This window comes from Corvus moneduloides, chromosome 1 (assembly GCF_009650955.1).
Source record: "Corvus moneduloides isolate bCorMon1 chromosome 1, bCorMon1.pri, whole genome shotgun sequence".
NCBI classification, from domain to species: Eukaryota; Metazoa; Chordata; class Aves; order Passeriformes; family Corvidae; genus Corvus; species Corvus moneduloides.
Window position 1 is genome coordinate 140,981,536 of NC_045476.1, and position 17,835 is coordinate 140,999,370.

General features: G+C 37.2%; 1 protein-coding gene across 4 annotated transcripts in view; it reads right to left on the bottom strand.

The window, feature by feature from the left end:
• Positions 1-1,057: 1,057 nt before the first annotated feature.
• Positions 1,058-17,835, bottom strand: part of TRIQK (triple QxxK/R motif containing) — a 60,857-nt gene continuing 44,079 nt past the window's right edge. For all 4 annotated transcript variants that reach the window (XM_032129185.1, XM_032129194.1, XM_032129203.1 and 1 more), the window contains 2 exons: positions 16,200-16,285; positions 1,058-6,292 (listed from right to left, as the gene is read on the bottom strand). In XM_032129185.1, coding sequence (XP_031985076.1) covers positions 6,179-6,292; positions 16,200-16,285 — 200 coding nt within the window. In that variant the 3' untranslated portion in view covers positions 1,058-6,178. The remainder of the gene's footprint in view (positions 6,293-16,199; positions 16,286-17,835) is intronic.

Consider the following 17,835-nt stretch of genomic DNA (forward strand, 5'->3'; position numbering starts at 1 on the left):
AGACAGTAAGAGAAACAACTATGCTGAAGAGTTTCAAAAGAACAACAAAAGACAATTTTTCTGGCACCTTCCTGAGAACCTAATAAATAAAAGTGAAATGGCTGAATGTCTCAGCATCTATTTACTTGTGGTAACAAATCAGGCACCAGTAATGGTAGGACGCTCACCCCGTAGGTTAAGCTCTGCTCTGTTCTTTTTGTAGTCTGTCCAAAGCAATCCAAGACTGCAGTCCTACTCTAAACACCAGCAGCTCCCCACTGAGCCGGAGAGATGCTTTAGGAGTGCAGAATCAGCAAAAGGGCTCCCCTGCCATTTCCCTCAACATCCCTCCACTCTGCTAATAGTATCACAGGAGAAGGTGCCTCTAGAGAAATGTCGACCTTGCCAGTATCAGAACCTTTACATTTAACTCTGTAACAGACACACAAAAATACTCTAGCTTGGCATAATGTGACTTTCTTCACAGGTGAAGGCAGCAGCAACTACTCTGTGTAAATCCCCAAACCCTGTTTCTTTCTTACCTAAACAAATGACCCACTGGTCCAAGAAGAAGCTGCTTTGCTCCTGACACCTTTATCTCCTTGTGGTCCTTTTATCGTCCTATGAAAAAGAAGTTGTTGTGGTAGCTCTGATTTTATATCAGACGTATCTCTTCTTGAACAACATGGTGAGATGTGAGGTGGTTGGCTGCTGGAAGAAGTGGCCATTTTGCTTTGATTTTCTCCCAGTCTTGTTTAGAGGAAGTGCGATAGAACATCTGTTTGTCACCAAACTTCAAACTCCATACTCACCTCCTGTGGCTGTGCTATTTTAAATTCCTACAGTATCTTTGTGAAATGGCAAAAGGAGTACTAAAGATCATTATGTTGCTCAGCTTTTCCATGGTTCAGCAAAACAAAGCTCTTTGTAGCTCACATTTGTAACTGATGTTGATGCCTGAGATGTGGACACACACCTTTTAGGGAGAGTTTGGGCAAGGCATGAACTGTGGTCCAGGGCGGACAGCTCTTATATGCGGTTTGTAGCTATGGAGAATAAGACAACAGAATCAAGCCTATTGATTGACTAGTCACGTATTTATTTGTGGTTTTAACATGCAAAACCAGTATAACAATCACGGAATTTAGAAAAAATGTAGCACTGAAAAAAAGTATTCATGCAGAATGAGTATTGTACTTGAACTATCCTCCACAATCATCAGTTAGTCTGTCCCAATATTTATAGTTCATCATTACAACTGCCAAAACTGGCAACCACCAGGATTGTTGTCTCAATTAAGGACAGTAAACAGATTGTCCCATTTTTTTAATGAAAAAATCTAAAATGTAATACTTCACAGTTTAACATGTTTATTCATTTAAACGAGCTAAAAAATAGTGGTGTGACATCTGCTTGAAAGACACTGGTACCTAACATTTTGGCTGTCTCCCCACTAATTTGATTGTGATTAAGGGGGGATAAAAGGATGAGTAGAGGATTCTGTCAATTAAATGAATTGATGAACTGCAAAAAAATTTTTTTCACTCTTGGAAATGTGTAGAAAGAAATACATCTACAAAAATGCATTACAGCAAACTAAGAGGATGATGGGGAAAAGTACTGCAAAATATCTCTGCTGGCTCTTTCAGGGAAAAATATTGTAAGCGTAAGATCACAGACAATCTTTGCCAATTTATTCATTTCATGGCTTCACTTCCTAAAGTGCAGACATAATCCACTGTAAAATCTTTTAGGATGCAGTTCCAACATCACATTTCTGCTGTCTTATTGATGTGCCATATTGTTATTTTCTTAGTCATAAGCACCACTAATTACTATGCTACTGTAAGTAGAACTTGAAATGCGATCAAGATCTGTACTATCTTTTTTGTTGGCACTCTAACTTGCCTACTCTGCTTTTCAAGTATAGTCATCTACAGAGAATCATCCCGAATGCATTTGACCTTCACCAACTGGCTCAGTTGTGCCTTACAGGCATAATCCCTTATCAGTCATCACTCTACTGGGAGCTGCTAGCAACATTTTCCTTCTTGAAATGGCAGCATTCAAAACTTGGCCCTAAGTCAGAAGATAAGCCTCTTCCATGGTAGCAATTTTCATGGAAGAGGCATGAACAGTTTTGTAGGTCTTTAACTGTGCTTTCCTTTAGTAGGGTTGTTCCAAACCTATGTTTTCAAACACAACTTTTAGGTCAGCTGCTCTAGAGGACACCTAAGTAAACAGATGACTTTGCTTGTGTCATAGCTATCTGCAGTTATGTGCTGCAGCACAATTTCCCAGTCTACATGTCATCCCTGCTACAGCTGGTCTGATGCATGGAAGGAGCTATTTCTGATCCTGAATCACGATGTCTATATGATATGCAACAGTGAACTTTAACTAAAGCATTCTTTAAGAAAAGTTTAAATGTATCTCTAGGGTCTATTAGGGAAATGCTTAATGTGCCTCCTAAGCTTCCAGTAAAATATGTTTATGGACTCTAGGAAGTCGAGCTAGAGCCTTTCCTTGGCAATGTTCACTAGAAGCACTAGTAAAAATCCTAGACTGAGGCTTCTGTCCTGAGATGGTCTACATGCTAGTTCTTCTTTTGTAGGATCAATGGGAAAAGAAAAACGGCCTAGGAAGATATACTGAGCAAAATCACTGCTGGAAGACTGTTATGCCTTCCTAGCCAGAGATTCTTCCAGACAAGACATCTGCTCCCACCCACAGCACAAGGACTCAGTATAGGCATCTCCTCCACAACCTCTGCTAGAAAGAAACTCAGTTTACTCCAGGAGGGCAACAACACTACTGAGGTCTACCTTTTCCTACAGGTAAATACCTTTGAAAAAACTCATTAAGCCACATTTGTCGTGTAAATTATTTGATCAGCAATCCTTATTTAAAACAAGCATATAGAATTATTTATTTTATAATAAAAAATTCTTGTAAGACTGAGGTGATAGAGCTGCATGGATCAACTGCAGAAAGAGATCTGATGCATTGGTATTGGGTAGGAAGCCAAATGAAGTTCTCTTCATTGTCCTTTAAGTATTCATAGGCCACATTTAGTTTTAATATGAGCTTAGGGGCTAGAACTGCCTAAAATAATCCAGATATTCTAAAACTGACATCAGTGCTCACTTTTTAACATTGTGCTGTTTAGATTGCTTTAATGTCATTTCAAATGCATACATAATTCAATGTGTTCAACATTAATACGAGAACCAAAATAGAAAAAAAAACATTTCTTAATAAAATAAGACACTGAGCAACTCATACAAAGATAGATGGTCCAAAATCCAAAAGATATATTTCAATCTCAGATATAATTAAGGGCAAAATAAACCACATGTCCCATTAGGAATTATTGTACTGATAAGAGAGGAAGTATATTTGTTGCAATATTGACCATGTATTCCTATGTACACTGAACAGAAGTCTACCCAGTCTAAGCAAAAAGAAATTTTCCCCTTACATGAGACTATCCTTCTAGTACCTGAAGGGAGCCTAGAAGAAAGATGGACATTTTACAAGAGCATGTAGTGACAGCACAAAAGGGAATCGATTCATATTAAAAGAGAGTAAATTTAGATTAGACATTAAGAAAAAATTCTTTATTCTGAGGGTGGTGAGGCACTGGAACAGGTTGTCCAGGGACGCTGTGGATGTCCCATCCCTGGAAGTTGGACGGGGCTTTGAGCAACATGGTCTAGTAGAAAGTGTCTCTGCCCATGGCAGGGGTTTTAGAACCAGATGATCTTTCAGGTTCATTCTAACCCAAACCATTCAATTAATTCATGATTCCATGATCTTTCATGCAAATGAAAAGACCTAATTCAAACAAAGCCAATAGATAAACTGCAAACTGTGGGCAATATGGACTCATAAGCCACACATAGGGAAAGCTGACAGAATCTCATATATACGCACTTCAGATTTGGTCTGATTCATAGTCATGGGAAATGGAATATTCCTGTTCTAGGAACTTCATGTTCACAAATTTGACAGTAAATTGCTTGCTTTTTAACACAACCAACTGAGAGAGCAGGTTACGAGATGACCTGCATGAAGGGAGTAACTACACATCTTTCTCAGACCACATATGACCCAGAGAGCTATATGCTGACATTAAGAAAGCAATCTTCCCAGCATGTTATAGAACACAAAAACTGCTAATGCAAAGTAACAGGAGAGATGTGCAGCTTCTGCGACATGTGGTTGGGCACTGGTGAAGTGAAAGGCATGTCACATCCAAGGAGACAGCTTGTGATATGCTTTTCCCTCCACTGGAAGTTGGGCTATGTGTCAGATAATGCTTCACCATAAATTCAACATGTTGCGAGATGTTTGGTCAAGTGTGCGACTAGCACTGGACTATAAGTCATATGCATGCATAAATGTTAGGATTTTGTAACAGTCATAATTAGAAAATGAGATATATTTGCATATATATGTTTCTCTTTCATATATTTTTTGGAAGACTGTTGTACTCTGAATTTCTAGAGGCGCTGTTTTGCATTGCATAAAGTGAATGAAGACGATGACACATATGAAGTGGATCCTTAGAGACTCATAATGTATATGGTCATAGTTACTGTATGTTTTAAAAATTAACTGTATTGATCCAAGTTTCTTAAGTGCTGATAATGGTACTGTGTCAATTTAAAAGAAATATATTTTCCATTATAATATTTGCTGCGATTTGTATTCCTTTGTCTTCAAAATTGCTATAAGAAATCTTAGGTATCTAAGGAACACGACAGTAAATATCTCAGCTGCAATTAAACCTAACATTCAGCTCTGAAGCTGATACCAAAGGCAAAGCCAAGGTAGTTCACTAACTCCAGTATTATGAAAACTTTTCTGGAAGTCAGTCTGCCTAAATTCCTTGCCACATTCAGCACCAAGGGCTCTACGTGTTTCTTGATATCAAACTCAGAGAAGGACTGACCATATTTTTAAGAGGATCAAAACGGAGTCTTTACATCCACAAGCTGAGTTATATACCAAACTCAAAGCAGAACAGGATAAAGCCAGAATTTTAAAGCTCCCTGCAGCTGCTCTGACACACCAAATTCTTCAAGTGGCTTCTGGCTATCAAAAGGAACAAAAATGCTATCTACAGTGCCTAATTTGAAAGGTAATTTGCAAGAACTGGAGGATGTAATGGAGCCAAGAGTTACCAATTATTAGTACACTGGAAAAAAAAAGTGTTTTCTTATTACTTACAATCTCTCACATTAGTTTGATGATTAAAATGACTGTATAGCTGGAAAGAAGTGTTTTTATACAACATGCCCCTAGCAGGTAGAGCAAGTTGATACCAAAAGAATCAGGAAGAGCATAATTAAAATACAATTTTGACTTTATATTAATAGTAGACCAATACACTAATTAAAACCAACATCGACTAAACTTTCTATTTACACTAGTTCAGACAGCACAGGAGGCAAAGAACTGTGTTTCAGAAGCATATGTGAATGTTAGAGCTTCTGTCATCCAGGTGCCATTTCTAACAGAACACATGTGTGCTGAACAGTTGGCAAAAGAATGAAAAAGATTACTGCAGATACATGGGCACACAGAATCTGGAATGACAGAAAATTAAGTCCATATAGAAGGTGACAGACTGCTTGTAAGAAGGTATTTTTTTCCTACAGTTTCTTCCATCTTCACGCATGTGCATGCATGCACGAGAAAGATTAAAAGGGAGAGAAAGGATGAGGTGTTTTTGATATATTTTAAACACAAATGAAGAAAATACTTCTTATTTGGTATTTCTGCTTTCTTTTGGGAAAGGAAAAGGAAGCTAATTTGGTTATTAGGAAGCTCTGATTCCTAAATTTGGCCAAGGCAGACACTCCTCCTGTGAAGTCAGCATCAGTACCCATGATAATAGTAGCACCTGTCTTTTGACATCAAAGTTCTCTGCCTGAGAAAAAAATAATGTAAACAATAAACTTCATCTATTGTACTGTTGCTCCTGGCTTTGGTGTTAAACAAAAACACTTGGCCAGGCATAAGTGTTCTTATTTTGGAGACCTGGAATGTGACCGACGTGTTGCAAAACGTTCTTATGAATTCGGACTGCAAGAAATGGTATTGTTTACTGTCTTACAGTAAAGGGGACTGTGTGCTCCTACGTAGTCTTGTTGAAGCTGAAGAAATCTTGATGATAGATTCATTACATCTGCTAGTTTTCATCTGGATCCAGATCAAGGTCAACTTCATTGGAAACATTAAGATAAAAAAAAGCATAGAAAGCCAACAAAAATACCAGTATAGCTGCAAGGACAAGGGCAACTTCCTGTAGAAACAAAAGAAAACAAAAACCTGTTAGAAATAGTACCATATTTTCAGATTAATCATGACTAAATATTACTTGCCTTCTATAATGCACATCAAAATAACATCACACATATAAAATTGCATCAGGCATTGATGTTTTAATGATTTCTCTACTGTGGTTACCATGAATCCATTCACTTAATGAAGATTTTGGTGAGTCTGCTGTACCATCAGAAAGAGGCTATTTAGCTTAAAAATCTTTAGTCTGACCTAGAAATAGGAGCTTTATATCTTATTATCCTATTCCTTCTTTTTTAAAGGAAAAGACAGAATTCACAAACCACAGTTTTGAACACAAATTTAAGTTATGAATTTACACTGTGAATTTTGATGTTTTCTAGCAATATGTTACTGCTTTTTGCCAACAAATTTGTAATTTTTTAATGAAGCAAACACAGTATGGTGGAAGTCAATGAAAATTGCTACCTCTACCTCCCAACCTCCTGGCATGCAGTACAATATGGAACTACAAACTCCTTCAGAATTGGATCAAACTTTTCTTTCTTCCGCTCTGCAATAAGGCAAAAAGCACAACAATTTGCACTTGCCTCTCTTCCCATAAAATATTGCAACTTGCTGCATCTTCCTTAATTAACATAAAAGAGACTTCCAAAGTATACATGATTTATAGCAGCTTTCAGAAGCAGAAAAATGTTTTTGTACTACACATACTCATTATGTGGCTGCCTATCATCTTAAGGCTGGACTCTGTAAAAATATAATAAATTATTGTATGATCATCCTCTTTATTTTCTTTCCTATATTTCTTTCCTTTCTATTTCTTTCAAAGACACAGTATTTCACATTTTAAAGTTTTTATTTTTCTGTAAGGCACAGCACACTTCCTATAGTGTTGACTCTTGTTTTGCTAGACAATGAAAGATGAAACTTGAGAAAATTCCTTCTGTCCCTTCAGCTCACAGAAAGTGTGACTCTACAGCTAACATCTACTGCTTCACTCCTGACCATCACAATGTATTTTTAAGAGTGTGCACTCGAGATGCTCCAAACATTAGTACAGTCCAAACCTCACTCTCCCTCTAAAGAAAGAAGCTAAACTTCCCCTCCAATTCTCAGCTTCATGTTAAGCTATAAAACAACTACATCGGAACAATCCCAAAGTACATTTAAAATGAGAAGAAAAAAAGTTCCGTGATTTTATGACAACCGATATAAATTGGTACAGAAGATGTCACATCAAACCTACTCTGTCAGTGGGACTGAAAGGAGATGCCTACACTGAACCAAGACAAGACACCATTTACTGTCCAAGGACAGAATCTGGCCCTCTTTGGTCTAAGATTCATTGTGTCCTTTAAGACAAGCCAGGTGAATTCTTCCCAAAAATCACCATTTCTTCCCTTAGACTAGAAGGGAGTGCCGATGGTATCTCTGGTGTGCACTGTGGGATTAATCCTACCCAGCATCTCTACATTGGTGGTGGCTCTGTACCAGCATTGTGTGTCCACTGACACGAAGGAGTTAAAACTGTGCATTTCATTTTTTAGCCCATAATCTGGCATTCTTCTTTGGAACAGCATTTCATTTGCATTTACATGAATGCATTATATAGTTTATCAGAATGTTGGATCAATAATTCAACATATGCCATCTAATAAATTTTGAAATACTACTGCCTAGTTGGCATATGTTCTATAGGAGCATATTCTTTATTCTATAGAAACCTTTGCTTTATATTTTATATGGATGATTGAGATGTACTTTAAATTTGTTTTACACATTAAAATTGCTCCTGCAAATTTGCTGAGGCTGTTGGCTACAGATTTCAGCTACATTTTCCTCTTAGAATTGTACCATCCTCTGAACTTCATCCTCCTGATTCAAATGATTTGATTTTAAAAAAAAGTACATCTAATTCACTAATATATTAAAGGAAAGTGATTTTTGCTTTGTTGCAGTTGCAACACGTCAGTATCTCACAAAAGGGCATGGCAGCATCAGACAGGTTTCATTTATTTCCTTGTATCCACAGCTGTGCTCCCAGACCCATCTGGCCACACAGCTACTAATCTTAAGAGGATGTAATAAACAAGTGACATACAACTGCAGGCTCCATCTGCTCAGGAGAGTGGACAACAAAACCGTACAATGCAGGAACCATTCACACTTGACACAGAGAGCAAATTCATTCCAGTATTAAAAAGTTTTTCCCTTGTTTGGATGCCACACTTCCCACGCTTTCTGCTTTACAATAGCTTTACCTTTCCCCTCCCTTCTCCCCAGTCTCCCTTACAAAATGCTGTGATAGCAGCAGCAAACTTTTGAGGAACCTGCATTAAAGATTTATTTCAAAGGAAGTGGAATTGGGAAAATCCTGAGTTTTATTCTCAGGCTGGCCAGTAACTGCTGGAGAGCAGCAGTTCTTCAGTTCCTCTGCCTTAGTTTCACAATGAGTAACACTGTGATAACAATACTATTTTCCTTGCACAGCCATTGGGAACTGGGTGGCTGGATCAGTATTTATTATTCCTGGGAATGAAAAATCTTAATGAAACCCCAGGTTGGAGAATTATGCAAGAATCTTAATTTTGAGTTACTGAAAAAGGCAGAGTAACAAAAATCTAAAATAAATGGCCTAACAAAGTACATCTGGCTCTCAGCTAGGGATATGCAGTCTCTTAAGAATTGCATCCAGTTTATGAACTTTTATAAACATAAAGTTTGCAAGGTAAATAGCAAATGAGATCCTACACCACTATACTGTATTTGCAACAACAGATATATATTGTCATTTTGTTTTATACTTTTCAGGCTTTGCTATTTGTATTTTAAGTCATGCATAGAAATGAAATGCTAAAATACTCCCCGCTTGGCATTTATAGCTCCCTTTCTCTTGCACTTTATGGATCATCCCCGTCATCTTCTGAAAAATCCATTTACGCAAAGGATTTCACCATGAATAATTAAAGAATATAGAAAAAGTCCTATAGAAATAAAATGATCAGAGGGTTTTTTTTCTCTTTCTTTTTTCTTTTATATCATGGTACAGAACACTAGGAAACAACATCCCTCCTCTCAAATCCCAAAGTACAGTCAAAGAAGCCTTTAAAAAGGAACAGAATTTTCTATTTTATTCTCTTACATTTACAATAACATATGTAGAACCCTACCGATTTCAGTTTAAGTTTTACAGAAACTTTTCATAAAGGAAATGCATACCATTACAGCATAATGTAGATTTAATTCTCCTATCATTTTTTGTCAGTTTTATGTCCCTCATGCCAAAATACTTGGATTATGTCCTCAAATTCACCCTGATGGAGCAAGTGGCAGAGCTGGGATCTAAACAAGATTGATCAGAAAATGGGGTGAGGAAAAAATGTAAGCTATGATAACACAAATCTGGACACTGTGTATGGCAGCATCATACCCTACACATATAGAGAAATATAATTCTTCCAGGAAATTTCAGGGCGATTTTACATGTTTTTTAATTGTCCTTCAAAGAGAATCACACCTTTTTTACCTGAAACCTGCTTAAAACTAAGTGAAAGAGTACCACAAATTGCTCTCTTTGAAATGCTAAACTATTCCTATCTCTTTCTGAAAAGAGACGGAAAGAAAATCAAGCTGACCAAGGACACCTGTAAAAATAAATATATATTAACTTGAAAATCTTTTTATCTCATATAGTTTTTAACTAAACGCTTAAGGTGGATATTCACTGCGCCCATTTTTTAGAGTTTTAACTAAACCATATTTAAAAATAAATGTTTACTTCCTTAATGCAGAACATTCTACAGCTAACAGAAGGCAGCAAAAGTAATTTATGAACTTTTATCCACACTTTTTCAGTTCTAATTTTTTACTGTAGGTGGAAGAGAGATCTTCTTCAGGTGGAACAGAGATCATTGTTATCTCAAATAATGAGAACAAGGTACTATTAGAGAGTCATCAAAAACACTCGGCTATATGCCTACAAAGCAACAGGATTCATTTTAATACAGCTAAATGCAAAATAATATATACAGGTATCAAAGATGAAGACAGTACTTATAAAGTGCTGTACTCTGCCTTGAAAAACTATGATTCTAAGAAGGTCTCTGGATTTCAGGAGTAGCTACTCCATCAGCGTGATTTCTGGATGTACAAAGGTGGAGGAATTTCCAGCAGGGAGATGACCAGTATTTATTTTATTATAGAGAAGAATGAGAGGTAGTTTGGTTACAGCATATAATTATATACACCTTATTTGAGTAAAGCATTTCACAGTGTGCGGTCCCTCTATCCTGTTTACAAGAAACTTTCAAGGCCCAGCTGCATTTAGGTAAGTTCAGCCTTGAACTAAGATGCTATTTTCTAGGAGCAAGAATGATTGAACATTCTTCGGGAAAATACGGACTTCCATAGCTGTGAGTCTTTTATCAACTGATCTCTCTCCAAAGTACAATTTTATTTAGCAATTGTGAAGAATACTTCAACTCGGGCTTGTGTGAAAAGAAGGACCTGGCTGCCAGCCTTGGAGTCAGCAAACTCAGCTCTCCTAGCTGTTCCTCTCCTTCAGGGCCATAGGAAAACTCAGATTACTTCCACAGTCAATGTTATATTCTGAACCCCTGAAGTATCAGGTTACTAAAAGTAATAGCATCCTATGTTTAACTGCTCAGACTTTTTTATATAGCATAAAAAGTTTCCTGATGTAGAAATTTTCCTCCAATTGTATTGATTTCATTTCTGGGACTTGAGGTTTTGCTGTTGTTGATTATTCTTTGAAGTGTTACAGATTTGTCCTAAGTAGAGACATAAGAAGGCTTGAGAAAGATGAGCTACTGCTCCAAGCTGGTACAGAAAATCCTCCTAAGAATTTACTTGGTGCATCTTCTTCACACCTCAAACCACCATGATTACAATACATGTGTTCAGGTCAGTCAAGGGTCTGATTTTGTTCTTTACTTTGTATGTGTTGTTTCTCCCCCTTTTCATTTCAAGGTCAGGGGTCAAAGCCTGACCACTGGGATAACTGGGAACATCACACTTTATTCATTGGTGGCACATTAAGCTGCTCTGCACTTTGTGAGACACGTAAGTTGTTTGAAGACCCAGTATTTTGGTCATTAGAAAGTGCTTGGACTTTGCAGAAAGTCTTTGGATGAAATTTTATGATCTGTAACATATAGAAGTGCAGATCAAATAATCTAATAGTCTCTTGTGGCCTTAATTTCTGCAAAGCTATGAAACTGTATCTTGGCAAATATAGTTGACTAATTTAGCAGATTATGAACAGCATGAAATCGGAGAATACCCCTTGCCAAAATACACTAGGAATGTCTTTTTATCTATATCTGTATCTAACTTGTTCCAGATGAGATAAACTCTCCATAGTGAGGTAGCTAATTACACAACAGATTAAGCAGATATGCAAAAGAATGACAGACAGTAAGCTCTCACTTTGTCTAGGAAACATTTTTTCCTTAGCTGAATTGATGTACTATGTTGCTAATTCTCTACGGATTGATATTCTGCAGTCAGTTATGTCTTTGCAAGTACTTTGCAAATACTACTTTTAAGATTTTTGCCTACCTTTCAAGAACACAGAAAACTTCATCACTTGTCCCACGGACCACTGACTTGTTCTTGCAGCCTGTGAAAAAAATCTCTCCCCAAGAACTCCCATTACTTTCGGTCTCTGCATACCAAACTCCAGCTATCTGGGGGCAAAGCTTCCACACTTCTCAAACCATTTTCTGCTTGTCACCCTCCTGCTGGCACATCTTCCTCATCCACTGAGAGCAGAGCCAGCACCAGTGGTAGAAAGGCCTTCCTGCTCTACTTCGTAAGGAGGAGCAGCTGGACAACAAAACAACCCAAAGAAAGTTCAGAGGCTCCCTTTTTGGTACTGCTACAAAGAATTTTGTCTTATCCAAACACCAGGAGACAAACAGCATACTGCTTTCTCTTGGAGTCGTTTCTTAAGACAGGGGTCCTGCTTTTCCAAGAGACACAATGTATTTTGGCACTGTCTACATTAGTGTCACATATACAAACAGAGCCAGTACAATAGCTCTGCTAAAATATTTAATCTTTAAACATGTTTAAAGAGCAAATATGACACACCAAACACGAGCATGGTCACCCTGCTTGAACTAACTTTTGATAGTTATTAGTGCTCAGCTGCTTCTCTGACATTATCAACACAGATAAAAATCCCTCATTGGGGAAATTAAAAAGTACTAAATGCCAGTGACTGAAAGAAACTTTGTTACTTTAAACCTTGCATTAAAATGACAAGGCAATCAAAGTTTGACAAGACAAGCTAATTAGTATGCCAGCGATGAAATGTGAAGAATCTCCAGGGGATTGGTTCTGAAAAGTTTTATGTCATTTATAGGGCCTTTTTTTAAGCTAATGTTGTCAGCTCTCATGGTGAAATACACAACATTTGAATTTCATTATCCTCGTAGAAATTAAGGACTAAAATCCCTTCATTATTTTCTAGTTCTCTTTTTTTCCACCCTAAATTCTACATTAAGTCTTAGTTTATAGCAAGACATTTAAGTTCTTCAGGACACTAATGCAAAGCAACCCTAGAGTTACCAATGACATTAAAAAGCCTATTGTTTTAAGAGGCTGTATGGTGCTTAGTGTGTTAGCTTATTGTGTACTTCACAGAACTACAAAAATATTCCCCTTTCCCAGAGAGTTTATACTTTTACATTTATTCTTTCTCTACAATATTTTTATTGACTTTAACTTAGCTTTTTATAATAAAAGGTTTATTTTGTAATGCTGCATACTGCATCATGTACTGAATAGCTATGTATATAAACAAATAAAATACATTCCAAATACACGTATGTGTCTGGTTTCTTCTCAAACATTTACAAGAACTTTGGACTTTTATTTTTATTTATTATTTATTTATTTATATTTAAACTGCCTACTGATTACAGCATTGTAGTTTTATCTCTTTTTTTTCCTCTCAACACAGATTGAAGTCAATCAGCTGCTACAGCACAGAATAAGGGCCTACATAATAAAAAAGACTAAAATCCCAGCCTTTGGAAGGTGAATCATGTTGCTTATTACAATCACTCATCACAGGGATAAGGAGGAGCTCTTAAGAGACAGAGAGGAGTGGAATTGGGTTTCTGCTTGGTGTGGCAGGCAAACTCCCTCCTGACCTACCTACCTCACCTCTCCAGGTGCCCTTCAACAATAGATATGAGGCCCTGGAATTTGATGGCCAGGGAGATGAGAATGTGAATGAAGATCCATCCAGGTTGGAGGGGTTGTGTGGGGCAGGGCAACCTAACCCCTAGATCAAAACCTCCTCAATTAAGAAAAAAAGGAGGGTAGTAGTCATTGGTGACTCCCTTTTGAGAGGAATGGAGGGCCCAATATGCCAACTGGACCCAGCCCATACGGAGGTGTGTTGCCTTCCTGTAAGGACATGTAAGGGAAATCACCAAGAAACTTCCCAGCTTGGCATGGCCCACTGACTATTGCTCACTGGTTTTCCAGGTGGACACAGACAAAGTCCCAGCAAGACTATGGATGATCAAGAGGGACCTCAGGGCCTTGGGACAACTGATCAAGGGATCTGAAGAACAAATTGTGTTCTCTTCTGTCCTGCCAGTTGCTGTCACACCAAACAGACGCTGTTAAGAATTATTTCAAAAATTATCCAGAAAACAATGGAGTATTTAGGATAGGTGTGGAGGATGAACATAAAAAAGGTGGCACTTGGACAGCTGGAGGATCTTAACACTGGACTGAACAAAACATGCTGTGCCTGAAGAGAGTGATATAGGTTATGGGGCTTCACAACTAAGCAGCCTCTCCGGGGGTAAGGAAGGTGATTTCCCTGCAGACACTCCAGGAGCATCTACTGTCCATGGTGAAGCTCTGCTGCTGGAGGGATTGAGCAGGGTGAAGAGCTGTCACCGCAAGATGGGAAGAGGTGCACCTTTATCCCAAGACATTAAATACGTCTCGCTTCCATGCTGTGCACTGCAGGGTCTGTCAGCAGAAGTGCAGAGTTTATTCTACAGAAATTGCCCATGTTCTGGTAGAAGCATTGTAACATTTAGTAAGCCTGAGGTTGTTGGCATTAAGCAGGCTCAGTGAGAAAGATGTAGTCAAAAGCCCTGCTTTCCTTCCCCTACAAGCAAATCCCCAAAGGGAAAGGTGCCCAACTTACCTTCCTTTTTGCTTCAGCTCTGTCAGCTTTTCTCAGCAATTTGGAAGCAAAACAAACTACTGTGATCTACTTGGGGATGATCCAGTTTGTTTTTTTTAAGGTTCAGAAGCACAAAAAAATATTACAGCCAGAAGAAAATATTTTAAAGATTTTTTTTTTTTAAGGCAGAGGCAGAATTGCAAACCTGAGACATCACACAGTGCAACCAGCAGAACCCTAGGAACACACCCTCATGACCTGGAGAGCACATGTGCACCTTGATGGCAGATGTCCTTTATTCACTAATACTCAATTCTTCATTACATATATGATTACACATACGCTTTCCCATTCACCCTCATTTTTAGGAAAGAATTACTTAAGAAAATAAGGAAATGAAACAGGTTTTGAAGGACCAAATCTCATACTCTTCTCACTTGTGAAAGACATGCAAAAAACTTGTACATTTTAAAAGAATTAGGCTGTACACTAAGTCTCCAAGTAGAACATCACTTTTAAAAGGTCACGTCATTGAAAGAAAAATGAAAAGAAAAAGGAAAATTTAATAAGGAAGGAAAAGGAATTCAAAAGGTTAATAATCTATCCTTTAAACAAAAAAGGCAATCTACTTTTTCTCATTAAAACCTGACACACAGCACTAACTGAGGAGATTATGTTGTGAAAACATACTGCATCGCATGGTAATGCTTGATCGAGATCAGCAATCAGGAGCAAAAAGAAAGCACTGTTTCGTGATTATAATAGCAAATTCTGGAAGACAACCAAATACATCATCTGGCAGCCTAACAGCTGTTACAGCTTGGTAGTAATACCTTGGCATTTGCTATAAGCTATAACTTGAAAAAATTGATTTCTCATCTGCCAGAAACAAGAAAATGTTCTCCTTTTAACATTTCTGAAGTTTCTTTCACTAGAATATCCAAGTAATGGATCCACTTTTTTATTTATCTCAGGTTTTACTCCTGCTGCTAAGTTAATAGTGTATCAGTTAGATTAAAAAAATAAGTTTGAGGAAAAAAAATACTGGAGGCAACATAAATAATGTGTGTTCAGATAGATCCCATTTTGATGACACACTGGGTAGTAGATAACAGAAAATATTTCTAATTGCCCTCCTTGCTTATATTTACAGCTGTGATCAAAAGTAATTGTTATACTTCATACCTGCCTGAAAAGGGTACATTTTCAAAATAAAGTTTAGTACCTTTCCATATGTTTTGCTGTTAGCTAAGCCTTCTTTTTCCAAGTCAGAGGCAGTACACAAGGATACAGACTGAGACAATAATGCTGAGAATTAACAATACTTAAACCCAGTCTTCAAATTACTACTGGTATAGGATCAGAAGAGGAACTCTGGAGATGTTTATTGTAATTTGTCTAACTGTATGAAATAGTTAAAGAACTTGTTCTGTGTGTAGACAGGCTCCCCAAAACCATCAATTTTCTAAGCACAGTACTTTAAACCTTAAAGTACACATGCATCATAACAAGGACATAGACTATGTAAAATCTTTCAGCACTTCAAATATTCAAGTCATTTTAGGGTTAAGTAAAAGCAATTCATCATAAATATTTTAGATTCTAGCATTCTACTTAGATTTTGAAGTGTCATAAACAATATCTCTCAGAAGTCAATATTCACACAGTACATCTATGGGGAAAAGAAACAAACAAAGGTGGTTTGAGCTATCAAAGAGGTCTCTACCTTTACGCCTAGTGCAGTTTTCTTGGCCTCTGCTTTTAATCTTGTAGCTCTTAACATAGGCCTGGTTTTCTTATAATCTTGTTTCCCTAGAGAAAAAAGCATATTTAATGAAAACGCAGCAAAAAGAACATTAAGAAAGTGAGCATTTATTTCAGTTGAAAAGTCAGGTTTAACACATTAAAAACATCCCACACTCCAGCATTTTAGACAACAGCTACTCTGTAACACAGGGACTCAATCTGTGGAACAACCATCCTTAACACAAACAGTGATAGCACAAGATCCAACAAATCAGTGTAGAACCTGTTACTCCACAGTGACATCAAAATACAACTATGGATACATATCCACTGGAACAATGTTTAATAAATTGCTCCATAGGAATCAGCCAGCAAATACATAGATTAAGGGTGGGTGATGTTTTTCCCTCTCATTGAAATCAAAAGTTTTCATTAGAATTTTTCTTGGCTAGTCATCTCTAATGCATATACATAAATGTGCAATACAAGACATTCTGGTGAATGTAAACATTTATAATTCTGAACTGGAACATTATTTGCAGGCATCAGAACTCAGAGATATGGAGATCAGTCTAAGTAAACACTAATAACACCATTGCTTGACACCATCTGCTTGTAGAAACACATTACACAAAATCTTCTAGAACTTTCTACAAGTTACAGGGACTACCTCTTGCAGTCACAGAGGGCAGTCCAGGGCTTGACTACTGTGAGTCCGGATGAACTGAGTTCAGAGGAGGACATGTAATTATTCAAAAATGGTAAAAATGGTATAAATCATTTATCTCAACTAAATAACAAAGCATAAAACACTTGGTATCTCTCAGGGATATTTCTGCTGTCTGAAAGGCCTGTTAGTATTGTATTATGAACTATTAACCATACCTTATTTAAGTTAACAGGTGTCAAGGTACAGATACAGTCACAAAAGGAGAAGAAAAAGAGGAATCTGTGAAGAAACTGCTCCAAGGGATAGAGCCTCAGTACAACTGCTTTGGTTTTTTTAAAAAGTCCTTTTCATTTTTTCACTCCTAATGCATACATATCTTTTTTTTTTTTTTATGCCTAATTCCAAAGTCAAGCTTTAATGCGTGAAGCAGAGTGTCTGGCCTTTTTCAGATCACTAAGTTTACCTATTTGTACATTAGCTTTCATTGCTGCTACAGTCAAATAATTTAACCTTTCCTCTATAACTTTGTCCAGTGGTTTTGTATACAAAAATCCCATTTGTCCAAGCAGATGTGATTTTACATTCATAATCAATAATGCAAACTTCTCATTTTATGGCCACCTTCAAAACTGGGATATTATAGTGTAGTGATGAAATTCTGAAACATGAATGTCTTCTCCAGTGATATACTGGATTCATGGAAACACACTTCTGACTTCATCTACTGTTTGTATCACCCTGCTCGTACTCAATACAAAGATCATCTGTGTAGCATACTGTGAATGTTGATTACAAATTTGCTTTCATTATATAATCTCTCCTCAGTCCTATGGATTAGATATTGTGAAGGTCTCCATATTATTCTTTGGTCAGATACTATTCATAAAAGACTTGAAATAACTTAAAATACTCAATGACAAATGGAAAAATAACCAAAACCATATGT